Raw genomic sequence first — 24,715 nt, forward strand, 5'->3', positions numbered from 1 at the left:
GTCTGGGCTGTGGCAACTATGAACAAGATTAGGCTGGTGAGTTGATTTGTGGGTTTCAGTCACCCTTCATCCCATTTCTTCCTAAGGCCTGGAGAGTATATAATAGGAGTTGAAGTCAAACATCTGGGAGAGGCAGCGTTTTCCCATCCTGTTTCTAAAGCAAAACTAGTTACTGATGTGGGAGCAGGATTAGTTTCCTAATCATATCCCACAGCATAAAACGTACTTCCTCACCCTATCCATAAAAAGTAAAGGGACCCCTGACCATTAGGTCCAGTCGTGGCCGACTCTGGAGTTGTGACGCCCATCACACTTTATTGGCCGAGGGAGCCGGCGTACAGCTTCCGGGTCATGTGGCCAGCATGACTAAGCCGCTTCTGGCGAGCCAGAGCAATGCATGGAAATGCCATTCACCTTCCCGCCGGAGCGGTACCTATTTATCTACTTGCACTTTGACGTGCTTTCGAACTGCTAGGTTAGCAGGAGCAGGGACTGAGCAATGGGAGCTCACCTCGTTGCGGGGATTCGAACCACCGACCTTCTGATCGGCAAGTCCTAGGCTCTGTGGTTTAACCCACAGCGCCACCTGCGTCCTTACCCTATCCATACTTACCCTTAAAAAAAAAAAAACAAGAGAGAGAAAAAAAAGAGAGTCCAACATTTTATTTATTTGACTCAAGGAAATTTATAATCTTCTGCCTGCCAAGAACCAGCAGTACAAGCTTGCCACCAGCAGTCTCGCGTGTTCACCACCATTTCAAAAAGAAAAAAAAAACGCTCTAATAGATCATTTGGAGTTTAATTGACAACATGAATTAAATCCAGATCAATTTGCATCCATAGAAATGCCACAAAAACCACAGTGGCTTGACAGCTAGAAAGCGATAAGCAGATCTATAACGCAGCTCTGAAGAACGGCCTCATATTCCCGCTTGTTCAAAGAGAAGGAAGCTCTCCGTGAAGACAAGAACGCTGGTTTAAAAGAGACAAGGCTCCTCACACAGGAGCAACGGAGGGAAATGGGAAAGGCACTCGCTCCTCACAATAGTCTACATTCAACAGGGCAGCTTCTGGAGTAGAGCAGTTACCAATGGAGGACAAATGGCACCTGCTGTGGGTGTCAACAGTCTGGTGAATGTTTTACATTTACTGGCAATTCTTAAGAGATCCTGAAGTGATTTCAGACAACGTTGACATTTCCCAGGAAGCACCAAACTTTGCCATTAAGCAAGTGCCCAGGTGTCATTCTTGGTTCCGTAATTTTACCATGCACCTGACGTAATGTATCACAAGAACAAGCAAGTCCTTATGACGCACATTTCTAAAATTCCCCAGTGGAATGATCTAAAGTAAGAGGCTGTCGGAAATATCGAGCCTGAATTTCTTGACAGTTCCAGTTCAGAAGCATCAGCCAGGCAATTTGCAAGGGTACATGTCATGGCTAAAAATTAGCTGCTGTTTCTTTAATACTACAAGAACTAAGTCAGCATGAGTCAGCGGCCTACAATGACTCATGCAACCTTTCACCAAATTGTACCTGTAGAGTGGTCAATGTTAGTGTTGGGCGTGGGTTGGTTGAATGGTAGAAAGCTGGTTGCGTTTGGTGTGTGTAAAAGCTGTCGGTCGTGGTTGGAGAAGACTTTTTAAGAATAAAAGCAGCAATACTCTGCAAGAATACTCTTTCTCAAAGACTCTTTTGTGCCAACTAAGGTCTGAGGACTAGGCAAAGGAGTAAAAAGAAGGCCAGAACCTTTGTTTTTTTCAAACTGACACATCCATTCCAATGTGTTCCATGCACACACACTGTGGTTAACCCAACTTCAGAAATGTAGGTTTGCGAATGCCAATGGCTGTACAAATAACCAGAGGTGTGCAGAATATGCAGAGGTCATCAATAGTGGATTTTTATTTTACCATGTCCAGATCACATTGGTACCAAGCATAGCACAGCCGTGGAGAATATGCAAAACGGACAATGCTCACCAGGTAACATTCACATTCTCCCCTAGAATAATTCCCCAAGTGGCATACAGAATTTGCACACAAGTTATGTGTATTAACTGAGCAATGTAAAAAGACACCACTGATCGATTCACACATTCTCCGACGTCAGTTGGCAATTACCCATACTGAGCAAAGCACAGAATTTCCCATTGATTTGCACATACTCTGCACCTTTTGTGTGTAGAACTGCACAACCATCAGTGCTTATGCACATAAAAACATTGCCTGCACAACTTGATTACTGAAGGTCTCCAGCTGAAACTAGCCTCAGCTTATAGGAGCTGGGATGGGGGTGGCTAGCCCCCATTTTGGAGGCCTGATCAAGAACCGCCCCCTCCAAGTAATGTTTTACGCTCCAACAACCACCTATGAATTTGATTTGGCAGCAGCAAAAATAAATCACAGAATGTATGATGTGGTGTGATAATCCCCACATCTCAGCTCATCTTCACAGATCGGGGGGGCCTGTGTGCCTTACCTGTCTTCCAGGTAGAGTGGGTGGCTGGCCGCACCCACTGCTGATATGCAGACCCCAAAGGATTGGCCAAGGCTGAATGTGGTTCCTGGGCCAGAAAAGAGGAGTCACTCCTCAGGTCCAAGCTGTTATATGGATGCAGCGCTTCCCAGAGTCTCATCCAGAAGTTATGAAGAGACATTTGTACTCGTTGAACCACAACACACACACAATCAATGCTGTCTCAACGTAGCTTCCCCCTGCCCCAAGCCAGAGGCTACGGTGATTTCTTGACAGGTTATACTTTCCAAGGGAAAAAATAAAAGCTTTCCCTTCGTACAAAGGCCAAGTTTGACTGTGATGATAAGCCGAGAACCCTGGCTTAATACGTTATATTGTGGACCAGCCGGATGCTGCTTGGTGCAATGTCAGAACTAGGGATCATGTTTGGTTTGTCCCTAACAATCCAAACTTCGTTGCTGGCTTAATGAATCCTGGCTCCTTAACAGAGAAACAAACCATGAATGTCAAGCTAAGGTGGTTTGTTTACCTGACTGGGCGCCAAGGGACAAGCCTGAATGGCAGGCCTGAAAGTTCAGGAAGGCTTATGAGGCCAAGGATCTGGGCGGTTTGTAGGGATGGAGATTCTCTGGCCCTCATAATGTTGTTGGACTGCAATTCCCATCATCCCTGACCATTGGACCATACTGTCTGGGGCTGATGGGAGTGGCAGTCAAGCAACATCTGAAGGGGCACAAGTTCTTGATCTTTGGCTTATTGGGCAGACACTGCCACCGAGACCACTGAAATCGCACGTCCATTCAATTTAGATAACTCTGCTGTCAAATGAACTGAAAGCTGCTGGGCTGGTGCAGAATCAATTCTGCATTTTTTGGGGGGGAGGGGAAGAACGAACCCCACAAAAAAAAAAAAAACTTCATTAAAAAAACAAAAAACAAATACATGCTTTAAAAAAGGTGTCAGTTGATTTGAAACAAACCAGTATCAGCAGTGTGATGGTCAGTGTGGTTAGTTGCAGAGTTCCAAGCGTGAAAAAACAAAACACACCACATAGGGGAAAAAAAGTAGTATCCTACATGGAAGGATTTAAAAAATACTATTTTTATGACAAGTACATATTAAGAGATCTATGTTGTAACTCTCAGGTCAAGATCCTTGGAGTAGTTCTTTTAGAAGTGATTAAACTAACCTGGACAGCAACCAGTCCCTACAAGCTGAAATCGATCCAGTCGCTATTATTCAACATCACTGCTGAATCATGAACCCTACTCCAGTATATATGCAGGTCATAAGTATCAGAAGTTTTGCTCGTTTTTCAGTGCCTAGTGCGAAGCTTGATACTGCGAGGTGCTAAGAGTCCCCTGAATGCCTTTATAGGAAGACAAGTGTGTTCTCAGCAACCCCAGCAGCATGAAACCCTTTGAAATGTTACTTCCCTTCCAACGCAAGATCCCTCCATAGAAACAAAAAATAAACATAAAAAGATTTCAGATTCATCCCTCCTTCAGACCAGTGCAAACCCCATTTGGGACCCTTCGTAGCACACACAGGAGGCTAATCGTCCCGCCTGAAGCGGCCCTGAGCGGGGCAAAAGAAAGCAGTGTAAACGGGCGCACAGGGCAGGATCCGCAGGGTTATACTCTGTGTCAGGTGAACCCACTGCAAATGCGCATCACAGCTCCTGACTGGTAAAGAACGATTTTGTCTTTCGGCAAGTGGGATTCACGCAAAGCGGGCAACTGAGGGTTAACTGCTTGGAGCAGATTTCCTTCGACTTGAGATGGGAAGAGACCAAGTCCGCGAGGGCCTGAAAAGAAGTAAAATAATATAAAATGTTTTTTTTAAAAAAACGAAGGACAAAAACCACAAACATTAGGCTTCCAACGAAAAGGTAAGTGCAAGGTGGTGATCTTACAATTTATGTACATTGTTATTATTGTTGTTGCAAGCTGGGTTTATTGATGCAAGGGGGTATCAAAGGCCAAATTGAGATTAAAAACGTATGATATGGAAAATTCCCTTCACAAGATTTTCCAGGTGTGTTTCAACAGACCATTGAGTATCTTGGGCATTTATTAATTAAATGCCTGGGTGGCACTGGTTCCACTGGTTGCTGGAAGTCAGGGAGGGAACAAATTGGTGTCAGCCTGGATGACACCACAGAGAAGGCCCTGTTTCATGCACACCCCACAGAGGAGACCCTCGTTAAGCCTGCCGGAACCAAGTTGCTGCATCTGTTGCTCTTCAGCAAGTATCCTGAGTTAGTAAATGTTATTTTTTTATCTTTTACAAGACTATTTGTGTCATTATTATTTTAAGGAGTAGAAAAGGGGGAAATTCCAGACTGCCTTAAAGCATCCTGGATTACTTAAACTAAAAGGCTAAAACTAAGCTTCTCTTTTAAGCTGCAAAGGGATGGCACTCTGCTGAACTCACAAACGTGAGGAAGGAAGAATTAAATATCTAATACAGTTGCAATCGGAATTATTCAAGTGGTTTCCCCAAATTCAGCTGAAAATGCAACTTATATTGGCTTCTCCAGTCTCACTATTATTGCGTTTTCAGCTGAACTTGGGGAAACCACATGAAGCATCCAAAATTTCAACTGCTTTTGTTTGATTTCTCATTGCAAAACAGCTGAAAGTCTGTCAATTTTGATAATAAACCTGATTTGCAACGGGGGTTGAATTATTCCGATTGCAACTGTACATCTAGCCTCCCCTAGCACCTATTCACATCCCAATTAGGGGAGCTTTGAATTTGCTGTCTCCAAGCACTGAACTTTCCATAGGTCGACTGGGGGGTTCCTAGCAAAGCCACTCCTTTGTCCCATCCTAATCCTCCTCCCTATCTCCGCAGGAGTCAGGATCATTCTGCCGAACTAGAAAACCCAGTCCAATAATTTCTCCACACCTGAACAAGAGATCAGTGCTGGTGCAACTGCATTGCATGCAGAAGGTTGCAGGTTCAATCCTAGACATGTCCAGGTAAGGCCCAGAATGGCCCCATACAAAACCCTAGAGCACTGCTGCCAGCCCGTGTAGACATTACTGAGCTGTGAGGGACGAATTCAAATAATAATAATAATAATAATAATAATTTATTATTTATATCCCGCCCATCTGGCTGAGTTTCCCCAGCCACTCTGGGCGGCTCCCAATCAAGTGTTAAAAACAGTACAGCGTTAAATATTAAAAACTTCCCTAAACAGGGCTGCCTTCAGATGTCTTTTAAAGATAAGATAGCTGCTTATTTCCTTCACAACTGAAGGGAAGGTGTTCCACAGGGTGGGCGCCACTACCAAGAAGGCCCTCTGTCTGGCTCCCTGTAACCTCACTTCTCGCAGTGAGGGAACCACCAGAAGGCCCTCGGCGCTGGACCTCAGTGTCCGGGCTGAATGATGTGGGTGGAGAAGCTCCTTCAGATATACATGGTCTACCAATACAATAGTTTGCTTTCAACCTTGCTCCATCTGTGTGCATGCAAAGCAGATGCTGTACCACTGAGCTACATCCCTTCCTCTTACTTAACAGGAGCGGTAGAAAAAAAGCTGAACCCCTGTAAAATTGACAAGGATGGGAATCATGTCTGCCATCCCTAACTAGGAGACTGGAGAGACTCAAAAGGGGTGGAATTACCTTGGCAAACAATGGGTTTCCATTAAGGGATTCTGCTCTTCGGATGTTTTCGACTCCACACTGGAGAAGAAGAGAGGGAGCAAATGGTTTAACATGTGGTATCATCTCACTAAGTCCATAGCCCTCAGACAAAGCCCTTGTTTCAAGGGTGATGCAGAGAGCAACGGGAATTAATGAGGCAGAATTAAGCCCAGTTCATACTTTACTAGAGCAGTACAGGAGCTTTCCGGCAGTCCAGTTATGGCGAGCCTATGACACCCCCAGATGAGGTGAGACTCCTGGTTCCCATCAACCTCAGCCAGGCTGGCCAACAGCCAGGGATGATGGGAGTTGTAGTTCAGCAACATCTGGGCCATGGATTCCCCGCTGCTGCTATAGTCCCATGTCCCTCCAGTACCCTGGAAATCACTTAGGAAAAATCTGCAAACACACTGTCGGATTGCCAAGGGACTGGGGAAGTGGTCCCCCCCCCAAAAAAAAACGCCAAACCAACCCACTTACATCAACTCTTTTCTGCTACCCAAACCCCGGGATTTTTACCCAAATATGGCTTTTCATTTGCAAACTGCACTGATATTTAGTGCTTGCGTCCAACCAACAGCACAGCAGTGAAAAGGGCTGCTTCTATTGGTGGTCATTTTAACCATCACAGCCAACCTGCTATTTCACATGTAGCTCCTTCCACCCCGTTCCTCTGGGAGGAAATAACCTAAATCCTGGACTGTGTCATCCGCTAACAGAGCGCAGGAGAAAACACCCAACACACACACACCCTTTCGTCTTTAATGTCTAGTTCCTTGGTGCTGAGTTTTAATTGTTGTTAAGACATACACTACCAGGCCGCGTTCAAGGTTCTTGTTTATATATACAGAGCCCTGAACGCCTGGTGTCCACTTAAGTGTTTTAGGCATTAATTATATACACATCGCTGTATACCAGACTGACATTTAATCAGATAGAAATACTTCTACAAATGAGAGCAAAATCTCAGGGGTTAGTTTTGGCTGAAAAGTTGGGTTGTAAACAGACAATATGTAAAATATAACCAAGTATGGTGGCACCTTAAAGTCGAATAAATTTCTAATGACATGAACTTTCATGGACTACATCAGAAACACCATCTTGAATTACAGGTACAGACTGAAACATGGTTGGGGGTGAGGGGCTATTCTACGCCAACCTTCGCCACCCTGGTGTCTTCAAGTGTTTTGTACTACAAAAGCCAACAGGCCCTGGCAGGGGCACCTGGATGGTGAAGGGTGCCAACACAAAATCGCAGAACCTACCTAGGTAAAGGGACCCCTGACCATTAGGTCCAGTAGTGACCGACTCTGGGGTTGCGGCGCTCATCTCACTTTATTGGCCGAGGGAGCCGGCGTACAGCTTCTGGGTCATGTGGCCAGCATGACTAAGCCGCTTCTGGCGAACCAGAGCAGCGCATGGAAATGCCGTTTAGCTTCCCACCGGAGCGGTACCTGTTTATCTACTTGCACTTTGACGCGCTTTCGAACTGCTAGGTTGGCAGGAGCAGGGACCGAGCAACGGGAGCTCACCCTGTTGTGGGGATTCGAACAGCCAACCTTCTGATAGGCAAGTCCTAGGCTCTGTGGTTTAACCCACAGTGCCACCCGCGTCCCTTAGAACCTACCTACCTACCTGTCTTTAAATCACAATAATACTTCGTGCAGGCAGCTGATGAATGTGGAGTGTAATCCACGAAAGCTTGTGCCCAATGAAATCTGTTAAGATTTTAAGGCGCCACATAAATTCTCTGCTGTTTTGGCTGCCAGCAGATAAACGCAGCTGCCCCCTGGAAACAAAACCTACAGCCCTATTTTAAACATGGTTACACAGAAATAAGCATTATGCTGCGAGAAAGGAGATTTCTTGACTAAACATCAGGAAAAACTTTTGACAGTAAGAGCTGTTGGGACAGTGGAACCATCTCCCTCCAGAGATTGTGGACTCTCCTTCCTTGGAGGTTTTTAAGCAGAGGCTGGATGGCCATCTGTCATGGATGCTTTAGCTGAGATTCCTGCATTGCAGAGGGCTGGGCCTTGGGGTCCCTTCCAACTCTACAATTCTATGGCTCTCTGTTTATAACGGGTTCTGCTTTCTATTAAGCAGACTTAAAGCCTTCAGCCTACAAGTGTGCAGAATGACAACAAAAGCAGAACAGTTTACCTCACTGGCTAAGACTTGCGCGTATTCGATGTCCAGTTCGTAGAGCGTTTCTATGTGGTCGCTAGTAAACGCTATTGGAACCAGCAAAATATTCTTCTTTCCCCTCTGGCAAAGCCCTTTGATCGTCTCATCCGTCTGAGGACCCAGCCAAGGCATAGGACCAACCTAGGGTAAAGGAGACACACACACACACACACACACACACAGAGAGAGAGAGAGAGAGAGAGAGAGAGAGAGAGAGAGAGAGATTACATTACAGTGGTACCTCAGGTTACAGACACTTCAGGTTACAGACTCCGCTAATACAGAAATAGTACCTTGGGTTAAGAACTTTGCTTCAGGATGAGAACAGAAATCGCGTGGCAGCGGGAGGCCCCATTAGCTAAAGTGGTACCTCAGGTTAAGATCAGTTTCAGGTTAAGAACAGACCTCCAGAACGAATTAAGTTCTTAACCCGAGGTACCACTGTACAGTGGTACCTCAGGTTACATACGCTTCAGGTTACAGACTGCGCTAACCCAGAAATAGTCCTTCAGGTTAAGAACTTTGCTTCAGGATGAGAACAGAAATCGTGCTCCGGCAGCGCGGCAGCAGCGGGAGGCCCCATTAGCTAAAGTGGTGCTTCAGGTTAAGAACAGTTTCAGGTTAAGAACGGACCTCCAGAACGAATTAAGTTCTTAACCCGAGGTACCCACTGTATTAAGTTGTGATTCAATATATACACCACATTTTAAAGCAGGCGTGGGGACACTTTTAAGCTTTGTGGGTCAGAACCTTATCAGGATCTACTCTCACAGGCCAATTCCGACACCTGAACAAGCTTATTGCTAACTGTTCTGCGGGCTTTCACTGGACAGTATGCCAATGATGTCAATAAATGAAATAAAAATATACCTTGGACTGCCACACAAGCCTGTACGGGTTGGAGTAGTTGAGTTTCTCCATAACCCTCTGAACGGTTGCTCCCACCTCTTGTGGGTACGGATCGCCACGATTAACTACCTATGGGACAGAAAGGGCAAGTTAGCTAAAACAGCTCAATCGGGGTTAAAACAAACACTACAAATGTTCCCCCTACGCTATCAAACCACCGCAATTAGTCCACACATTGCAACAACACATGCCAGTTAAAGGGTTCCCCTTACTCATAAGAAGTCCCATCAGATGCAGCCCCAGCCTAAGCTTAGAACCAATTGTTTCTTATACCCAATAAATTATGGCCCCTGTCTGCACTATATATGTTTAAAGCAGTATCACGCCACTTTAAACAGCCATGGCTTCCTGCAAGGAATCCCGAGAAATGGAGTTTTGTCAAGGGTGCTGAGTGTCGCTGGGAGACCCTAATTCTCCTTACAGAGCTACACTTTACAGAGAGGTTCAGCAATTCATTCCACTTCCTAGGGAGATACAGTCATACCTTGGATGTCGAACGCAATCCGTTCCGGAAGTCCGTTCGACTTCCAAAACATTCGGAAACCAAAGCACGGCTTCTGATTGGCTGCAGGAAGGTCCTGCAGCCAATCGGAAGCCACATCGGACAGTTCAGCTTCCAAAAATAGTTTGCAAACCAGAACACTCACTTCTGCGTTTGTGGCGTTCGGGAGCCAACTGTAGTTTAATACAAGGCACAAGGCATTTCAAACAGATGCAGTATGTTATCAAGGGATATTTTAAAAAATAATTTCTAGTGGGTTGTTCTTCCCCTGAGGCGACATTTGTGCCTTCAAACCCCAGACAGCTTAATTCAGAACTGCAGTATTGCAACTTATTTTCGGTGCTAAAGAGAAACCGCTAGATGGCACCAAATTTCCACAGAAAATCCCTGTGTGGCGCAGGAGAATGATACGAGGAAGAACCCAGTATTTCTGACACTCTACAGTCATACATAATTTTATTTGTGTGTCGCCTTTCTGCAGTTCAAACCATGCCCAAAGTGCTGGCAGAATTGACTGGCAGAATCCGTGACCAGGGAGAAGAATCGGCAGAAGAAGAATGGAAGAAATTTAAAGATTATTTGCAAAAATATTGTAACATCAAGGAATACTGAGTGATGTTGGATTGAAATTAAGGGGTGGTCAGCTGTAATGGTACAAAAGAATATGAAAAAATAGTTCTTTTTTGTACATAAGTTAAAGTATAAGTTACAATAATTTAAGAAGATGGATAGAAAATAAGGTTTATAGCTGTAATGCTATGAGATAAGGATTTGCTGGATGAACAATTTGAACTGGAATACAAGAAGGGGAGGTATGAGGAGGTCAGGGAAATATGTTATTGGAAAATATGATATGAAATTTATGTGTTTTTAATATTTTTTCTTTTTAACTTTTTTCTCTTTTTTCTTTTTCTTTGTGGTTTGTATAAAATGGAAAATTTTAATAAATATCTTTTTTAAAAAAAACAAAAAACAAACCATGCCCAAAGTGGCTTACAACATGAGAAAAAATACATAACCACAACATAACAAAAGTAGTCATGAACAATAAATAAAACATTTTAAAACGCACAACCAAGCTGAACAACTTCCATGTAAATCACAAGATCTAAAATAAAGCAGCCTCAGCTTTCGTAGCTGGAGTCAGTCCAGGCTCCACCCTCCCCGGGCAGGTGGGAAAAGGCCTGCAAGGCAGGGAGCAGGTCTTGTGCATGGACAGGCAAACTTGCGAATGGATCATTAGATCATACAAACAAGGGTTTTTTTAAAAATCGCCCCTCTAAGAAAATATTTTGCAGCTTTGGAAATGGATTGCTGTTACTCACAGACATTGGCAGAGAGTGAGCGGAGAACAGGATAACTACATCTTTCCTTTTGTCGGGCGGAAATAAGTCCAGTTCCTTCTGGATGTGGTCTGCAAAGCACTGAAAAGCAAAAGTTGGAGAAATAAAACACAAGTCCAAATACCAGCCTCCTAAATCATGACAGTGATCCTCAAGCACAGTTGAGAATTTGAATGCACTTTTAAAAATAATAATAGTATTCTCCTATGTTACACCAAGATTCTCTTCCAACCTTTCTATGCATGCACCAACTAACAATTATGCATTTTTACATAAGAATAAAACAAAAAACGATTATAAAATATGGGGAAAGGCTCCAAGTAAGAACCCTGACCTATTCAGCTATTTGTTTCACAAATACAGCCTCGAGCTCCTTGAGGAACCTACGTTCTCACTGCACGTCAGAGAGATCCTATCAAGTGTTTCTCCCAACCTGGGGTCCCTGGCTGGTGTTGGACTACAATTCCCATTATCCTGCTGGCTAGGGATGATGGGAGTTGTAGTCCAACAACAGCTGGAGACCAGAGTTGGAGAAACACTGTCCTGCATCCTGCCCCCACAGACACAACAGACGCTTGGCACTTTGGCAAACCTGGCTGGTTTCCGCTACTCCTCGCTTTGGTTCCCACCAAGAATTCCATACCTGAATGAGAAGGGGGTGCGTTGGCCACCTGTCAATTGTGCTCCACTTCATCTTTGGTTTATCCCCCTTTTTGTCATAGTAGCGATAAATAGCGTTTAAGCTGCTCCCTGAAGGGGACAAAAGCAATGAGCCCATCAGAAAGGCAAAAAAGAGCAGAAAAGGAGACTTGTGGTAAGGAAGGAGGGGATACAGGGACTCTGCGAAGGATGAGTTCCCTGCTAGATCAGACCCAAGGTCCATTTAGTCCCTCACAGTGGTCAGGTTGGTGTCGCCAGGAAGATACGCCGCTCAAAAAGGACATATTATTCTTGTTAATTATTACTGTTACTGAATTTACACTGCCCAAGTGGCTTCGAAGCCGTTTACAAGTATAAAGACAGCTACCAGAAAATGTAAGCACACGTTAAAATACACAAGGCAATTCCAACAAAACACTGAAACAGACACACACAATTAAAATGAGCGATAAAACAAGACCTTAGTTAAGAGAGGAGGTTCATGGGAAAAGGGAAGGTAATGAAACAAGAGCCGGCGGATACTGATGGGGCCTCTCGTATTTCAGCAGGGAGAGCATTCCACAACACAGGTGGTACCAGTGGAAAAAGGTCACCTCCACGTTACCACCAGCTAATAATTTTTGGGCTGTGGCACAGCTAAGCAGGTTCCACATTTCCCCTGCCTATTGTTCCTCAGAAACTGATATTCAGTGGTTCTAAACCATTTTTAAAAAATCAAGTTTTGAATACCATTTTCTGCTGCACGTCCACATCTAAGTAAAAACATACCTGCCTGGCTGCTCGCTGACATTGCCGCCACCTCACTTTCACCAGCATGAATTGTGCAATGAGCCAAAGGAGAACCTTGTACAGTATTGCTGCTGCTGCTGCTGCCCAAGTATAGCTCAAGTGGCAGAGCACTTCTTTGGCATGCAGAAGGCCCAATCTCTGGCAACTCGAGGCAACACTGAGGGGAAACCTGGAGAACTCGTGTTGGGGTTCTAGCAAGCCTAGGTGCTAGCAGCTGACCTGAGGCTGCTCAGGTGCAGAATGGACTGCAGTTACGCAAAATCAAGAGGAAGACTATCTATTTTGATACTGCCTTGCGTATTCTTGGCATAGCTGTCAACCTTCCCTTTTTTTGTGGGAAATTCCCTTATTCCAGTGCCATTTCCTGCTACTATCCCAGATGGTTAGATATCCCGTAGACTGTCCCCAGGACAGGTGAGGCTGCTGATCCCTTATTCTCGAGGCTGCTGATCCCTTATTTTCAAATCTGAAAGTTGACAGATATGATTCTTGCTGAGGCATAGAACAAGCAGATTCCCAGAACTGGCCCCTGGATTAGACCAAGGCCTGCCTTTGGAGGCCGGGCATTGATTCTGTACTCCAGGTAAGAGCTCACCTGTGGTGGAGCAGCTGTACTGTGGGTACTGTGTGAAAGCAACAGCCCGTTCAATGCCATCCTCCTCCATCTCTTCAATGGCTTCCTCCGTCAGAGGGTGGACATAGCGGAATCCGATGTAGTACTTGTGTGGCGCTGGAAACAGAAGACAGCTGGTCACCTTATTCTGTGGAGCAACGTGATCTAAACATTATGCGAGGCAGCCTTTTGCTACCCTGGCCCCCTCCAGATGTTTTGGATCACACACGTTGATGGGAATTGTAGTAAAAATATTCGGCGGGCACCAGGTTGGCAAAAAAGCTGGTGTAAACATTGCCTGTGCCTTCCAGTTGCAGGAGCGTCTGCACTGTGGTCTTTTCTACCTATTAATATTTTTTAAAACAATAAAGAGGGGGCTGGACTAGATGACCCTCGGGGTCTCTTCCAACTCAACAATTCTGAAAGGCTCTCCGAGTGGTGTATTTACAACAGCGTTAGAAACTGAGATATGAAAGCTAGGAGCTAAACGGCACCTTAAATCGAGGTTATGGGTGCTACAACGGAATGCCTTTTTTAAAATAACAAGAATACAAAGCTGAAAATGAACGAACCGCAGCTAAAATATTATGTTCATTTTTCACATGGTCTAGTCCTTCCCTTGCCCACCCCCCTAATATTCTTAAGAGGGTCTCTTCTCCAGTCTTCGGAGAGTAGCTGGAAGTGGGAAGGTAGGAAAAAGTCCTCCTTTCCTTCCACACTGCAGTTTTAATCTGAAATCTTAGATGCGGTACTGTGCCCAGAGCTCAGAAACTGCTCGCACTAATGAAATCCGCTGTTGCAAAATGCACCTAGAACAATGGGAGTTTCGAACTTACGCTAGAGGGTTTGTGTGTGACCTAAATCCTCAAACTGGGGGGAAAAAAACCAGCTGGTTTGCACATCTTTTTAATAGAACAGGAGCACTTTGGGCAAACATCATAGCAACTACCAGTGACTCCCAATAAATTGGTACAGTGGTACCTTGGGTTAAGTACCGTATTTTTCGCCCTATAGGACGCACTTTTTCCCCTCCAAAAATGAAGGGGAAATGTGTGTGCGTCCTATGGGGCGAATGCAGGCTTTCGCTGAAGCCTGGAGAGCGAGAGGGGTCGGTGCACACCGACCCCTCTCGCTCTCCAGGCTTCGCGGACCTCTCCGCAAGCAGCGGGAGCGCTCCTGCTGCTTGCGGAGAATTGCCTGCATGCCGAAGCCTGCGCGCACTGAGCTCAGCGCGTCCAGGCTTCGCGGACCTCTCCGGAAGCAGCGGGAGCCAGCGCTGGGCTCCCACGGCTTGCAGAGAGCTGTCTGTTTGGGGGCTGGGGTTGGGGGAAGCTCGGGCCTCCCCCGCCCCAGCCCCGCGCCTGGGGGGGGGGAAATAATTTTTTCCCTTTTATTTCCCCCCAAAAAAACTAGGTGCGCCTTATGGGACGGTGCGTCCTATAGGGCGAAAAATACGGTACTTAATTCGTTCCGGAGGTCCGTTCTTAACCTGAAACTGTACTTCACCTGAAGCTAATGGGGCCTCCCGCTGCCGCCGGAGCACGATTTCTGTTCTCATCCGGGAAGCAAAGTTCTTAACCCGAGGTACTATTTATTTCTGGGTTAGCGGAGTCAGTAACCTGAAGCGTATGTAACCCGAGGTACCACTGTATTTTGCTCAATAGGAAACCTTGACAGCTGGAAAGGAGAAAATACGACAAACTAACCATTTTAAACAGAACTCCAAGGAAGCGAAGACTTCCGTCATGTCGGAGTCGCAGACTTCAGCGTGCTTCCAAGAAGTGCTGTTCCCCTTTCCTACTCGCTTTGCACTTATCTAGCAAAAAAACAGTAGCCCGCAGCTATGGCAGAAGCAGAAGAGGCCTGCCTGACATAATAGGAGTGAAAGTTAAGATGCAAAGGATGTACAAATAGATAAAAGGCAGGGCGGCTTTCACTGGGGAAACCAGGCTGTAAAATCAGAGGGAGTGATGAGGTCTGACAGGAGCAGATAAGGCTCCCTAAACCATTAACTTAATGCTCCCAATTCCCCAGCCCTTTTAAACACACTAATTTTACTTTTTAAAAAAAAAAAAAGCAAAAAGCTACTGACTTGCCTGACAAGGCGAGGGAGTGTTGGAGACTAGCCTTCAGATCTTTCGCAGCGTGCTTAGTCGTGTCAAGAACATGATCTACGTGCGCTCGTCTAATTACCGCAAGTTCGCACGTGCAATTGCTTTGCAACACACATCAATCTGTGTTCTACGCTAGCAGGTTTCTTTTAAAAGCATCGTGCTTGCGGATACCAAAGTTCTGCTTGGTGGCTTTGGTCCAGAATGGCTGGTTGACACATCGCCGGGTCAAGAGATGGACAGGCAATGCATGGTAACTAAGCACATCTGTGTCTGGTTCTGCCGATGGGGAGGGTTCAGGTGCAGTTGCAACTTGGTTCAACCTGTTCCATCTCCCATAGAACTCTGGTTATTTGGGTGCCTGGCAAATGGACCATTTAGAGAGTGTCTGATAAGGTTCTCATTTTGCCAGACAACCCCCGGCGCCCTCAAGTCGAGCAACTGTCATCGGCCCCACCCAACACTTGCAAGGTTTCCTCCCCTGAGTTCAGGCTGGATGATAAGGAAGGAGTAACGGTTTCGGCGGGAACGGCGAGCCACACTCAGATCTGCTTGTGTTCAGTATCAGCGGCCAGGGGGACTTGTTGGAGCTGGTTCAAACATGAACAGGCAGCGTTCTGGCCGTGCTACACCCTACTCTTTCTTTGAGAAGCATCGCTCACTGCTCCTCACAACATCCGTTGGATGTTTGCCATGAAACGGGCCGCTTAACGCAGCAACTATACCGCGGAATTTGTTAGCTCTGCGTATTAGGCAGGTGCCTTCTGCATTTACTGGGCAAAGCACTGCTCCATCGAGCTCAGTGCTGTCAGTACGGACTGGCAGCAGCTCTCAGGTTTTATGCAGGGGACATTCCCAGCCCGACCTGGAGATGATGGGGATTGAAACCTGTGGCTTTGGCCTGCAAAGCAGATGCTCTATCACTGAGCTACAGTGGTACCTCGGGTTACATACGCTTCAGGTTACATACGCTTCAGTTTACAGACTCCACTAACCCAGAAATACTGCTTCAGGTTAAGAACTTTGCTTCAGGATGAGAACAGAAAGCGTGCAGCAGCAGCAGGCCCCATTAGCTAAAGTGGTGCTTCAGGTTAAGAACAGTTTCAGGTTAAGAACGGACCTCCGGAACAAATTAAGTACTTAACCCAAGGTACCACTGTACAGCTCTTTCCTAGAGGGCTTTGCCTCTGGTTATAACCATTACTATTTATTATTATTATTATTATTATTATTATTATTATTATTATTATTATTAACTACCCTGCCCATCTGAGTGGAGTGGCTTCCAACATCTATAAAAACATAATAAAACGTTAAACAACTTCCCTATACAGTGCTGCATTCAGATTTCTTCTAAAGGTTGTACAGTGGTACCTTGGGATGCGAACGGGATCCGTTCCAGAACCCCATTCGCATCCTGAACAGAACGTAAGACATGCGCGGGTCGTGTTTCACTGCTTCCGTGCATGATGTCATTCTGACAGTCTGCGTATGCGTGAGCAACGAAACCCGGAAGTAACGCGCTCCGTTACTTCCAGGTCGCAGTGGAGCGCAGCCCGAAAATACTTATCCTGAAGTGTATTTATCCCGAGGTACGACTGTATAGTTACTTATTTCCTTGACGTCTGATGGGGGGCCATTGAACAGGGAGGGTGCCATTTCTGAGAAGGCCCTCCCGCCTGGCTCCCTGTAACTGTGCTTCTCGCATTTTAGGACACGACAGTGGTACCTCGGAAGTCAAACGGAACCTGTTCCAGAAGTCCGTCCAACTTCCAAAATGTTCCGAAACCAAGGCACAGCTTCCAGTTGGCTCCTGCAGCCAATCAGAAGCCATGGAACCCACGTTGGAAGTTCGGGTTCCAAAGAACGTTCGCAAACCGGAACACTCACTTCCGGGTTTGCGGCATTCAGGAGCCAAAACATTTGAGTCACAAGGCGTTTGACTTCTGAGGTACCACTGTACATTGATTTTTTCACATGCACCGCTTGGAGGAGAATATTTTTCTTGGCTTTGTGCCATACAAATGCGTGCAGGTTTTTTTAAAAGAAGTATTTGCAGGACATGCTTAAAGGAAGGACTCACGTACCAGAGTGGGGAGACATTTCATCCAACAGCTTCACCATGCCTTCTCCTTGCGTAGCAGTCCATTTCTTAATAGGCGACCCTCCACCAATCCGACTATACTGTTCCTGGATTTTGGGCGTCCGTCGCTTGGCAATAAAAGGCGCCAGCTTACTGAAATGTCGAGACATGGCTGTTAGCAATAGCAATCTCACTTTACCTCAATCCTGTTCACCAGCATCTTGTTTAATAATAATAATAATAATAATAATAATAATAATAATAATAATAAATTATTTATACCATGCCCATCTGGCTGGGTTTCCCCAGCCACTCTGGGCGGCTTCCAGCAGAATATTAAAATACAATGATTCATCAAATATTAAAAGCTTCCCTAAACAGGGCTGCCTTGAGATGTCTTCTAAAAGTCTGATAGTTGTTTATTTCCTTGACATCTGATGGGAGGGCGTTCCACAGGGCGGGCGCCACTACCGAGAAGGCCCTCTGCCTGGTTCCCTGTAAACCTCAGTTCTCTCAGTGAGGGAACCGTTAGAAGGCCCTCGGTGCTGGACCTCAGTGTCTGGGCAGAACGAACGGGGTGGATACGCTCCTTCAGGTATACAGGACCGAGGCCGTTTAGGGCTTTAAAGGTCAGCACCAACACTTTGAATTGTGCTTGGAAACGTACTGGGAGCCAATGTAGGTCTTTCAAGACCGGTGTTATTTGGACTCAGTGGCCACTCCCAGTCACCAGTCTAGCTGCTGCATTCTGGATTAGTTGTAGTTTCTGGGTCACCTTCAAACGTAGCCCCACGTAGAGTGCATTGCAGTAGTCCAAGCAGGAGATAACCAGAGCATGCACCACTCTGGCAAGACAGTCCATGGGCAGGTAGGGTCTCAGCCTGCTTTCCAGATGGAGCTGGTAGACAGACGCCCTGGACACAGATTTCAGATTGAGCCATCAGCAGCTATGCACATGTTAGCACACCTGGAAACCACCGACTGGCTGGCATGGCATGGAACTGCAAGCCAGCCGTTTGCAGGAACTGAAGGCACCGTTTCAATGTTACCAGATATATGCAACACCACACAAGGTGTCAAATACTTTCTACTTACCTGCATCACATTTAAGTCAGCTAATGAAAATTCCAAACAAGGCAGGGAAGTCAACCATCACCCTGACTGACCAAAAGCCTGCTCAGATTGACATGTGTTTTAATCTGCTTTTAGCTTATTGCTAATTATTTTACAAATGTTCTAAGTACCATATTTTTCGCTCTATAGGACACACTTTTTCCCCTCCAAAAATTAAGGGGAAATGTGTGTGCGTCCTATGGAGTGAATACAGGCTCCTTGGCTTCAGCGAAAGCCTCCGAAGCGCAGAGGGAGCGCTCCCTCCGCACTTCTTTCGCTGAAGCTTGGAGAGCGAGAGGGGTCGGTGCTCCAGGCTTCGGGGTAGCTGTGCTCCGCAGGCTTCGGCTTCCTTTCGCTGAAGCCAGGAGAGTCTTGCTTTCCTGGCTTCAGCAAAGAAGGAGAGCTGCGCAGCGCCCCTTCAGCGAAGCGGGAGGAGAAATGGAAGGGGCTCCGTTTCTCCTGCCGCTTCGCTGAAGGGGTGCTGAGCAGAGAGGAGGAGTTTTTTTTTTCTTGTTCTCCCCCTCTAAAACAAGGTGCGTCCTATGGTCCGGTGTGCCCTATGGAGCTGCTTTTTAACTGCTTTTGCCGGTCATTTTATTGCTTTGCTCTCTTCATGAATTGCTTTAAGGGTGTGTGTTTTTAAACAACAATCAAATGGTGTCTACATTTTATGAAACAAGAAAGAAAGAAAGAAAGAAAGAAAGAAAGAAAGAAAGAAAGAAAGAAAGAAAGAAAGAAAGGGTTCCTAAACCTCCCAAAACAGCAAGCAACTCAGCACGACTTCTGGCAGACCGAAGCACTAAGCCTTACTTTTGGACCGGTAGAGTCATCAGGTCTCTGTCAAGGAAAAGCCTAAGAAGAAAATCATGGACGTCTCCAAGTGTCTCTGGGCCTCCCATGTTTAACATCAAGATCCCTGTTTTAGGTTTCCTATAGGAAAAAAGAGAACAGGAGGATAAGTTTAACACATCAATTCGAAATAAAACAAGGGCTACTGCCTTCCACTTTCCACTTGTTTGTTTGTTTCTTATTTGGCTGACTGTGAGATATTTTAACCTGGGGGTAACCAGCAGGGTGCCTGCTACATAGTGCTAGGACTACAACTCCCAGCATCCCCCAGCTACTCCTGTGTCCCCCAATATTGGCCATGCTGGCTTGGGCTGATGGGAGATGGAGTCCAACCCACATTTGGAAGGCATTGTAATGGGTGCCCGTTTTAAATTACTGTTATTTTACTGAAACTCTATATTGAAGTTTTACATTTTATTTTACGTCCAAATTGCTTCGGAAACGCCTTCTCCCCGCCCCCACTTGAAAGGTGGCCTAGAAACATTGCAAAATAAATAAGTGCCACCAGAGAAGAAGTATATTAATAGTGAAATTATTATTAAGCGCTAACTTAAAATGATTTTTTTATTCATAACAAACTTAATAATGCAAACACATTGGCATTTGGCAATAGCAAGTGTTACTTTAGAAACACAATTTACAAAGACTCGCAATCTAGTCTCTAGATACTTGCTATAACATGAAATAATAACAGGTGTAAATACATGATGCAAACTACTAATAATTATAAATAGCAGAATGTAGGCACCCTATATATAAAAATGAGCAAACCAGTGATATTTTAGGGAGCAGGATAGCAGGCGGGGCCCATTACTTACATCATAGGAGCCTCCATAACACAAAACACTGTTGCTGTATGTTGGTTTTATTTTATTTGTCTTTTATTTTATATTTTGGAAATGCACATCCAGTTTTTTTTCCTTTAAATTTTTTGGGGGGCCCCAAGAAAGTGGGGCCCTAAGCTATAGCTTGTTTAGTTTATACGTAAATCCAGCACTGAAGGGAGGCGTTAATATTCACTCCTCATCAGCCAACGGGTAACACTAGCTTAACAGGCACCAAAATCCTAGCCATTTTAATTTGTAAGCAAGCCTCGCTGTGTTCCAATTGGGCTTACTCCCTGTTAAGGGTATGCACAGCCTGACATTACTTTTAAATTTTTTCGCAGGGGTGAGAAGCCTGCTACCCTCCAAATATTGGTGGCCTGCAACTCCCCTCACGCCTGACTGTCACCTGTGCTAGCCAGGGCTGATGGGAACTATAGTCCACCAATATTTGCACTGAAAAGCATGTAATTTCTCTGAGGTTCTACAGTTTAAACTACACCCATATGTAGAGCTTTATCAGTTCCTGTGCAGATGAACCACCCACACAACAGCTCCCCACCTCTTTTCAGGTTGGGCCTGAGGCTTGGTTTTCTGGGCCTGCGCAGCTGCCGTCGCTGTTGACTGACATCTCCCTTGTAGCTGGACTCTTGCCCGACTGCAGCCATTGCTTGCTGTGACTAGACAAGAGCAAGGGAAAAACAGAACAACCCACAATTAGTTTATTACTTGGTTTGTTTCTTCACAATGCGGTATTTCGTTCATTCAAAACCCATGAGAAGCTGCCTTATACGGAGTCAGATGATTCATCCCCACCAAGCCCAGAAAAGGTCCACAATGACCGTGGGGCTTTCTCCATGCATAAAACGGCCTCTGTCACTGAGCTACGGCATTTCCTTGAAAATGCACACACGGATGCAAATGCAATCAGAAAATAAACACAACAGAAAATCCCCTGATAAGCAGATGTCAGGCCTTTAGGAAAAAAATAAGGATTGGTTTATTTCACTCTTGTTGTTGTTGTTTAGTCGTGTCCGACTCTTCGTGACCCCATGGACCAGAGCACGCCAGGCACTCCTGTCTTCCACTGCCTCCTGCAGTTTGGTCCAACTCATGTTAGTAGCTTTGAGAACACTGTCCAACCATCTTGTCCTCTGCCGTCCCCTTCTCCTTGTGCCCTCCATCTTTCCCAACATCAGGGTCTTTTCCAGGGAGTCTTCTCTTCTCATGAGGTGGCCAAAGTATTGGAGCCTCAGCTTATTATTTCACTCTACAGTTGTTAAATTTAAGCATATTTCTATGGCCATTTCTAGGGCTTCTCTTGTGGGTTTTTTCTGTCTCCGCGATGCTGCCTACCCACTTAGTGATACCTGCACAATGGGCATACTTTAGTAATCTGTTGTAATATGGTGCCTTGTGCAAGGTCAAAACTTGACACCCCCAAACGGAGCTTCTCTATTATGGATCTTCTCAAATTTGCCTATAAAACAACAAGGGCTGCATTTGTAGGCAGTTGACTTGTGTAGAGCAGGGGTTGGCAAAGTTTTTGTGGCTTGGGCTGATTCATGGTCCTGCAGACTCAGCAGTGGGCCGGAGTGCGCGCACGCAGGAGCTTCCTGCAGCCAATGGAAAGCTGGCCAGCGTTGCGGAAGGCAGTCCCTGCTCTGCTCCATGATGGTTTAGTGCAGTGCATGGGAGCCGACCGAGTGGCAGGCGTCCATGAGCCGGTTAAACGACCCCCATGGGCCGCTTGTGGCCCATGGGCCTTAGGTTGCCGACCCCTGGTCTAGAGCTTGGGGAAGGGGGGGAATCAACTTCACAGCTGATAACAGGAGTGCAAACTGCTCACCTTCACTTGTAAAGCTGACAATACAGTCATACCTCGGGTTGAAGTAGCTTCGGGTAAGTATTTTTGGGTTGCTCGCTGGGGCAACCCGGAAGTAACGGAGCGCGTTACCTCCAGGTTTCGCCGCTTGCACATGCGCAGACGGCCAAAATGACGTCACGCGCATGAGCAGAAGCGGCAAATTGCATCCCGCGCACGCACAGATTGCGTTCGCTTCTGGATGCAAACGGGGCTCCGGAACGGATACCGTTCGCATCCAGAGGTACCACTGTACTAACCTTCATAATCCAGTATCACACTTTCAACATTTTGTGTTTTGGTCAGTGTTAGAAACTGAGATATGAAAGCTAGGAGCTAAAGAGCACCTTAAACCTAGGTTATGGGCACAACAATGGAATGTCTAGGCGCACTAATACAAAGCTGAAAATGAATGAACTGCAGCTAAAATATTATGTTCATTTTTCACATGGTCTAGTCCTTCCCCTGCCCACCCCCCTAATATTCTTAAGAGGGTCTCTTCTCCCGTCTTCAGAGAGTAGCTGGAAGTGGGGAGGCAGGAAAAGGTCCTCCTTTCCTTCCACATTGCAGTTTTAATCTGAAATCTTAGTCGCAGTACTGAGCCCGGAGCTCAGAAACTGCTCACACTAATGAAATTCCCTTCTGCAAAAAGCGCCTAGAGTTTCAAACACTGTTTTTGGTAAAAACTTTTCATCAGTGCCCATTCACCAAAGGTTGTGCACGCCAGAGACTGTGCTCAATTCTAGCCTTCAAACGTAAGTGACAGCGATAATCATACATGCAAGTTTGGTACGAAAGCCTTGAAATGGGCTTCAAATTCAATTATAGGGGTTAGATTGGCTGCTTTGGTTTCACCTCCCAACTTTTTAATATTTTTTGTTCTGAAAACTTGGAGGCTTTCCAACATGCTACAATTCTTTTGACATTCACCACCTGAGTTTTCCCTGAAAGGAAAAGATTATACCTAGTGGGGGAGGGAGAAAACCCACAAATTCCATATTTAAAAACGAGCCTTGCAATATCTAGCTGAGAGGCAGGTCAGCAAAAACTGCAGATCTCTTTGGTTTCTTAAAATGTTGACAATATTCATTCCACAGTATTTGTTCCTTCACCCTAAGGTTCCCAGGATGGGTTACAGCACCATAAAATACAGCTATTTAAAAAAAACCACCAGATTAAAACAGTTGCAATTATTTGCTTTAAACTTAAACCCACCCAAAAGTGAAACGGTTCCAAGCAGAACAACAATCAAACTCCCTGCAGTTTGCCCTTTCCAAACTCCCTATTTCCCTGATGCTGCACGCCGGATGCAAAGCCCTCCAGACGTGGTGCTAAGCCCTTTACGCAAACTCTCCTCTCCGGCGGCCACGTTGTGTAACAAGCTCTCGGCGTCAGCAACACGGATCCCCTTTCGTTTTCGCACCCAAACCGACGATCGCTTGCACAAAACCAACCGCGCGCACTTCAGCCTTACCTGGGAGGGCTATATAGTCCGCGCGTGCATTCTGCGGGTCTCAGGTGGGCGTGGATTTATTTTTTTAAAAAAATAATAGCTCCCTTTCCGCTCGCTCAAGTACTAGCCTTGTTTTGCTGATTTATGCAAGGCGTGCTGAAAACCCTTTTCTATAATTAAAAAAAGAACAATTCTCTTGCCCAGTCTGTTTACCCTGATTCCGCGTAAAAAGTTGCACAGGATTGCGAAAAAGCAGTTTTCAGTGCTGTCACTTTAACAAAATAAAAAAGCAATGCATTTGATAGAAGTCCTTATATAAGAGAGACGCCGGACAGAGTCCTCTGCAACATGCTGCTTGCATAACGCCGTTTTTCTCTTTTCCCACCCACCCACCGACCCCTCCAGTGACCCCGGGAGATCGACCTCCGCAACAAAAGCGCATCTCCCGCCACCCCGGGGAAAGGAAAACGCAAGAGCCTCATTTCTTTCTCTCCAGACAGCCAGCAAAACCCAGTTAAAAGATACTCTCCCCACTCCCCCTCTGCGGGGTTGGGGGAAAATCCTCTTCGTAAGGAAGAGAGGGGGAAGATAATAGGCATTGCAACGACCCTTTGGAGAAAGATGCAGCCGGTTTGTTCACTTACATGGGTACAAGGCTCGGTTTGCAGCTCTGAAGGCAGCAGCCATGTTTGTGTTAACTAAATGCATTCCGTTACTGTGCAGCAGCCCGAGCGGTACAGTTCCTTCCTCGAGTTAACTGAGCTGCTTTGTGGCATGCCTTCCCTGGGAGTCTCGCCCACACTGGTGGGTTTGTTTTAATCTCTCCAGAAGCACTTTTTGCTCGCCTGGGCTGTGACAAGCCAGCCAGAGGGGCGGGGCGACGAGGGAGAAAAGGCGAAAAGCCCTTTGTGCGCAAAAAGGGGCGGAAGGCGGCGCCTCCTTCTCCGCCCTTTCCATAGTCTGCAAGGCGAGTCATGTGCGGGGACGGAGGGAGTCGGCGCTTTGCGCTAGGATGGGCCCGGGAAAGCCCCTAACTCTTTTAAAAAAGGTTTTTTGGACCATTAGAAAAAAATAACCCCCCAAACCTGACCTTTATCAGGTCAACTGCAATGCATTAGGATGGAAATAAAAGGATAAATGGAATGACTGTGTTTTTGAATATATACAATTTGATATATTTGAACAGGTGATGACGGAAGATACATGGGAAAACAAATGTCAAAAGATTTTGAATAAATGGACTAGTTATAGGAATTGGATAGCACTGGGGGAAGCCA

General features: G+C 45.9%; 1 protein-coding gene across 4 annotated transcripts; it reads right to left on the reverse strand.

The window, feature by feature from the left end:
* Window positions 1-648: 648 nt before the first annotated feature.
* FECH (ferrochelatase) lies at window positions 649-24,347 on the reverse strand. 4 transcript variants are annotated; one of them, XM_083575790.1, is made up of 11 exons: window positions 24,083-24,347; window positions 20,684-20,801; window positions 19,259-19,378; window positions 17,340-17,488; window positions 13,124-13,258; window positions 11,723-11,829; window positions 11,062-11,160; window positions 9,196-9,303; window positions 8,302-8,466; window positions 6,118-6,177; window positions 649-4,286 (listed from the first exon to the last, which is right to left on the reverse strand). In XM_083575790.1, the coding sequence occupies exons 1-11, from the start codon at window positions 24,144-24,146 to the stop codon at window positions 4,152-4,154; spliced, it is 1,260 nt and encodes a 419-aa protein (XP_083431916.1). In that variant the 5' UTR covers window positions 24,147-24,347; the 3' UTR covers window positions 649-4,151. The 4 variants fall into 4 exon arrangements, with proteins under 4 accessions (XP_083431916.1, XP_083431915.1, XP_083431917.1 ...); XM_083575789.1 differs by having other exon boundaries at window positions 20,684-20,795; window positions 24,083-24,325; XM_083575791.1 differs by having other exon boundaries at window positions 23,460-24,097.
* Between the last annotated feature and the right edge of the window lie 368 nt (window positions 24,348-24,715).

The sequence above is a fragment of the Podarcis filfolensis genome (assembly GCF_964270895.1).
Source record: "Podarcis filfolensis genome assembly, chromosome: 11".
Taxonomy (NCBI): domain Eukaryota; kingdom Metazoa; phylum Chordata; class Lepidosauria; order Squamata; family Lacertidae; genus Podarcis; species Podarcis filfolensis.

What these genes read in the sequence shown, in the direction of transcription:
- FECH (XM_083575790.1), bottom strand. Translation starts at nt 24,146, where the DNA reads ATGCATTTAGTTAACACAAACATGGCTGCTGCCTTCAGAGCTGCAAAC. An exon ending in ATGACTCTACCGGTCCAAAA is followed by an intron (nt 17,489 to 19,258) that starts GTAAGGCTTAGT and finishes TCGACATTTCAG; the next exon opens with TAAGCTGGCGCCTTTTATTG. An exon ending in GTACAGCTGCTCCACCACAG is followed by an intron (nt 11,830 to 13,123) that starts GTGAGCTCTTAC and finishes TGTCCCCTTCAG; the next exon opens with GGAGCAGCTTAAACGCTATT.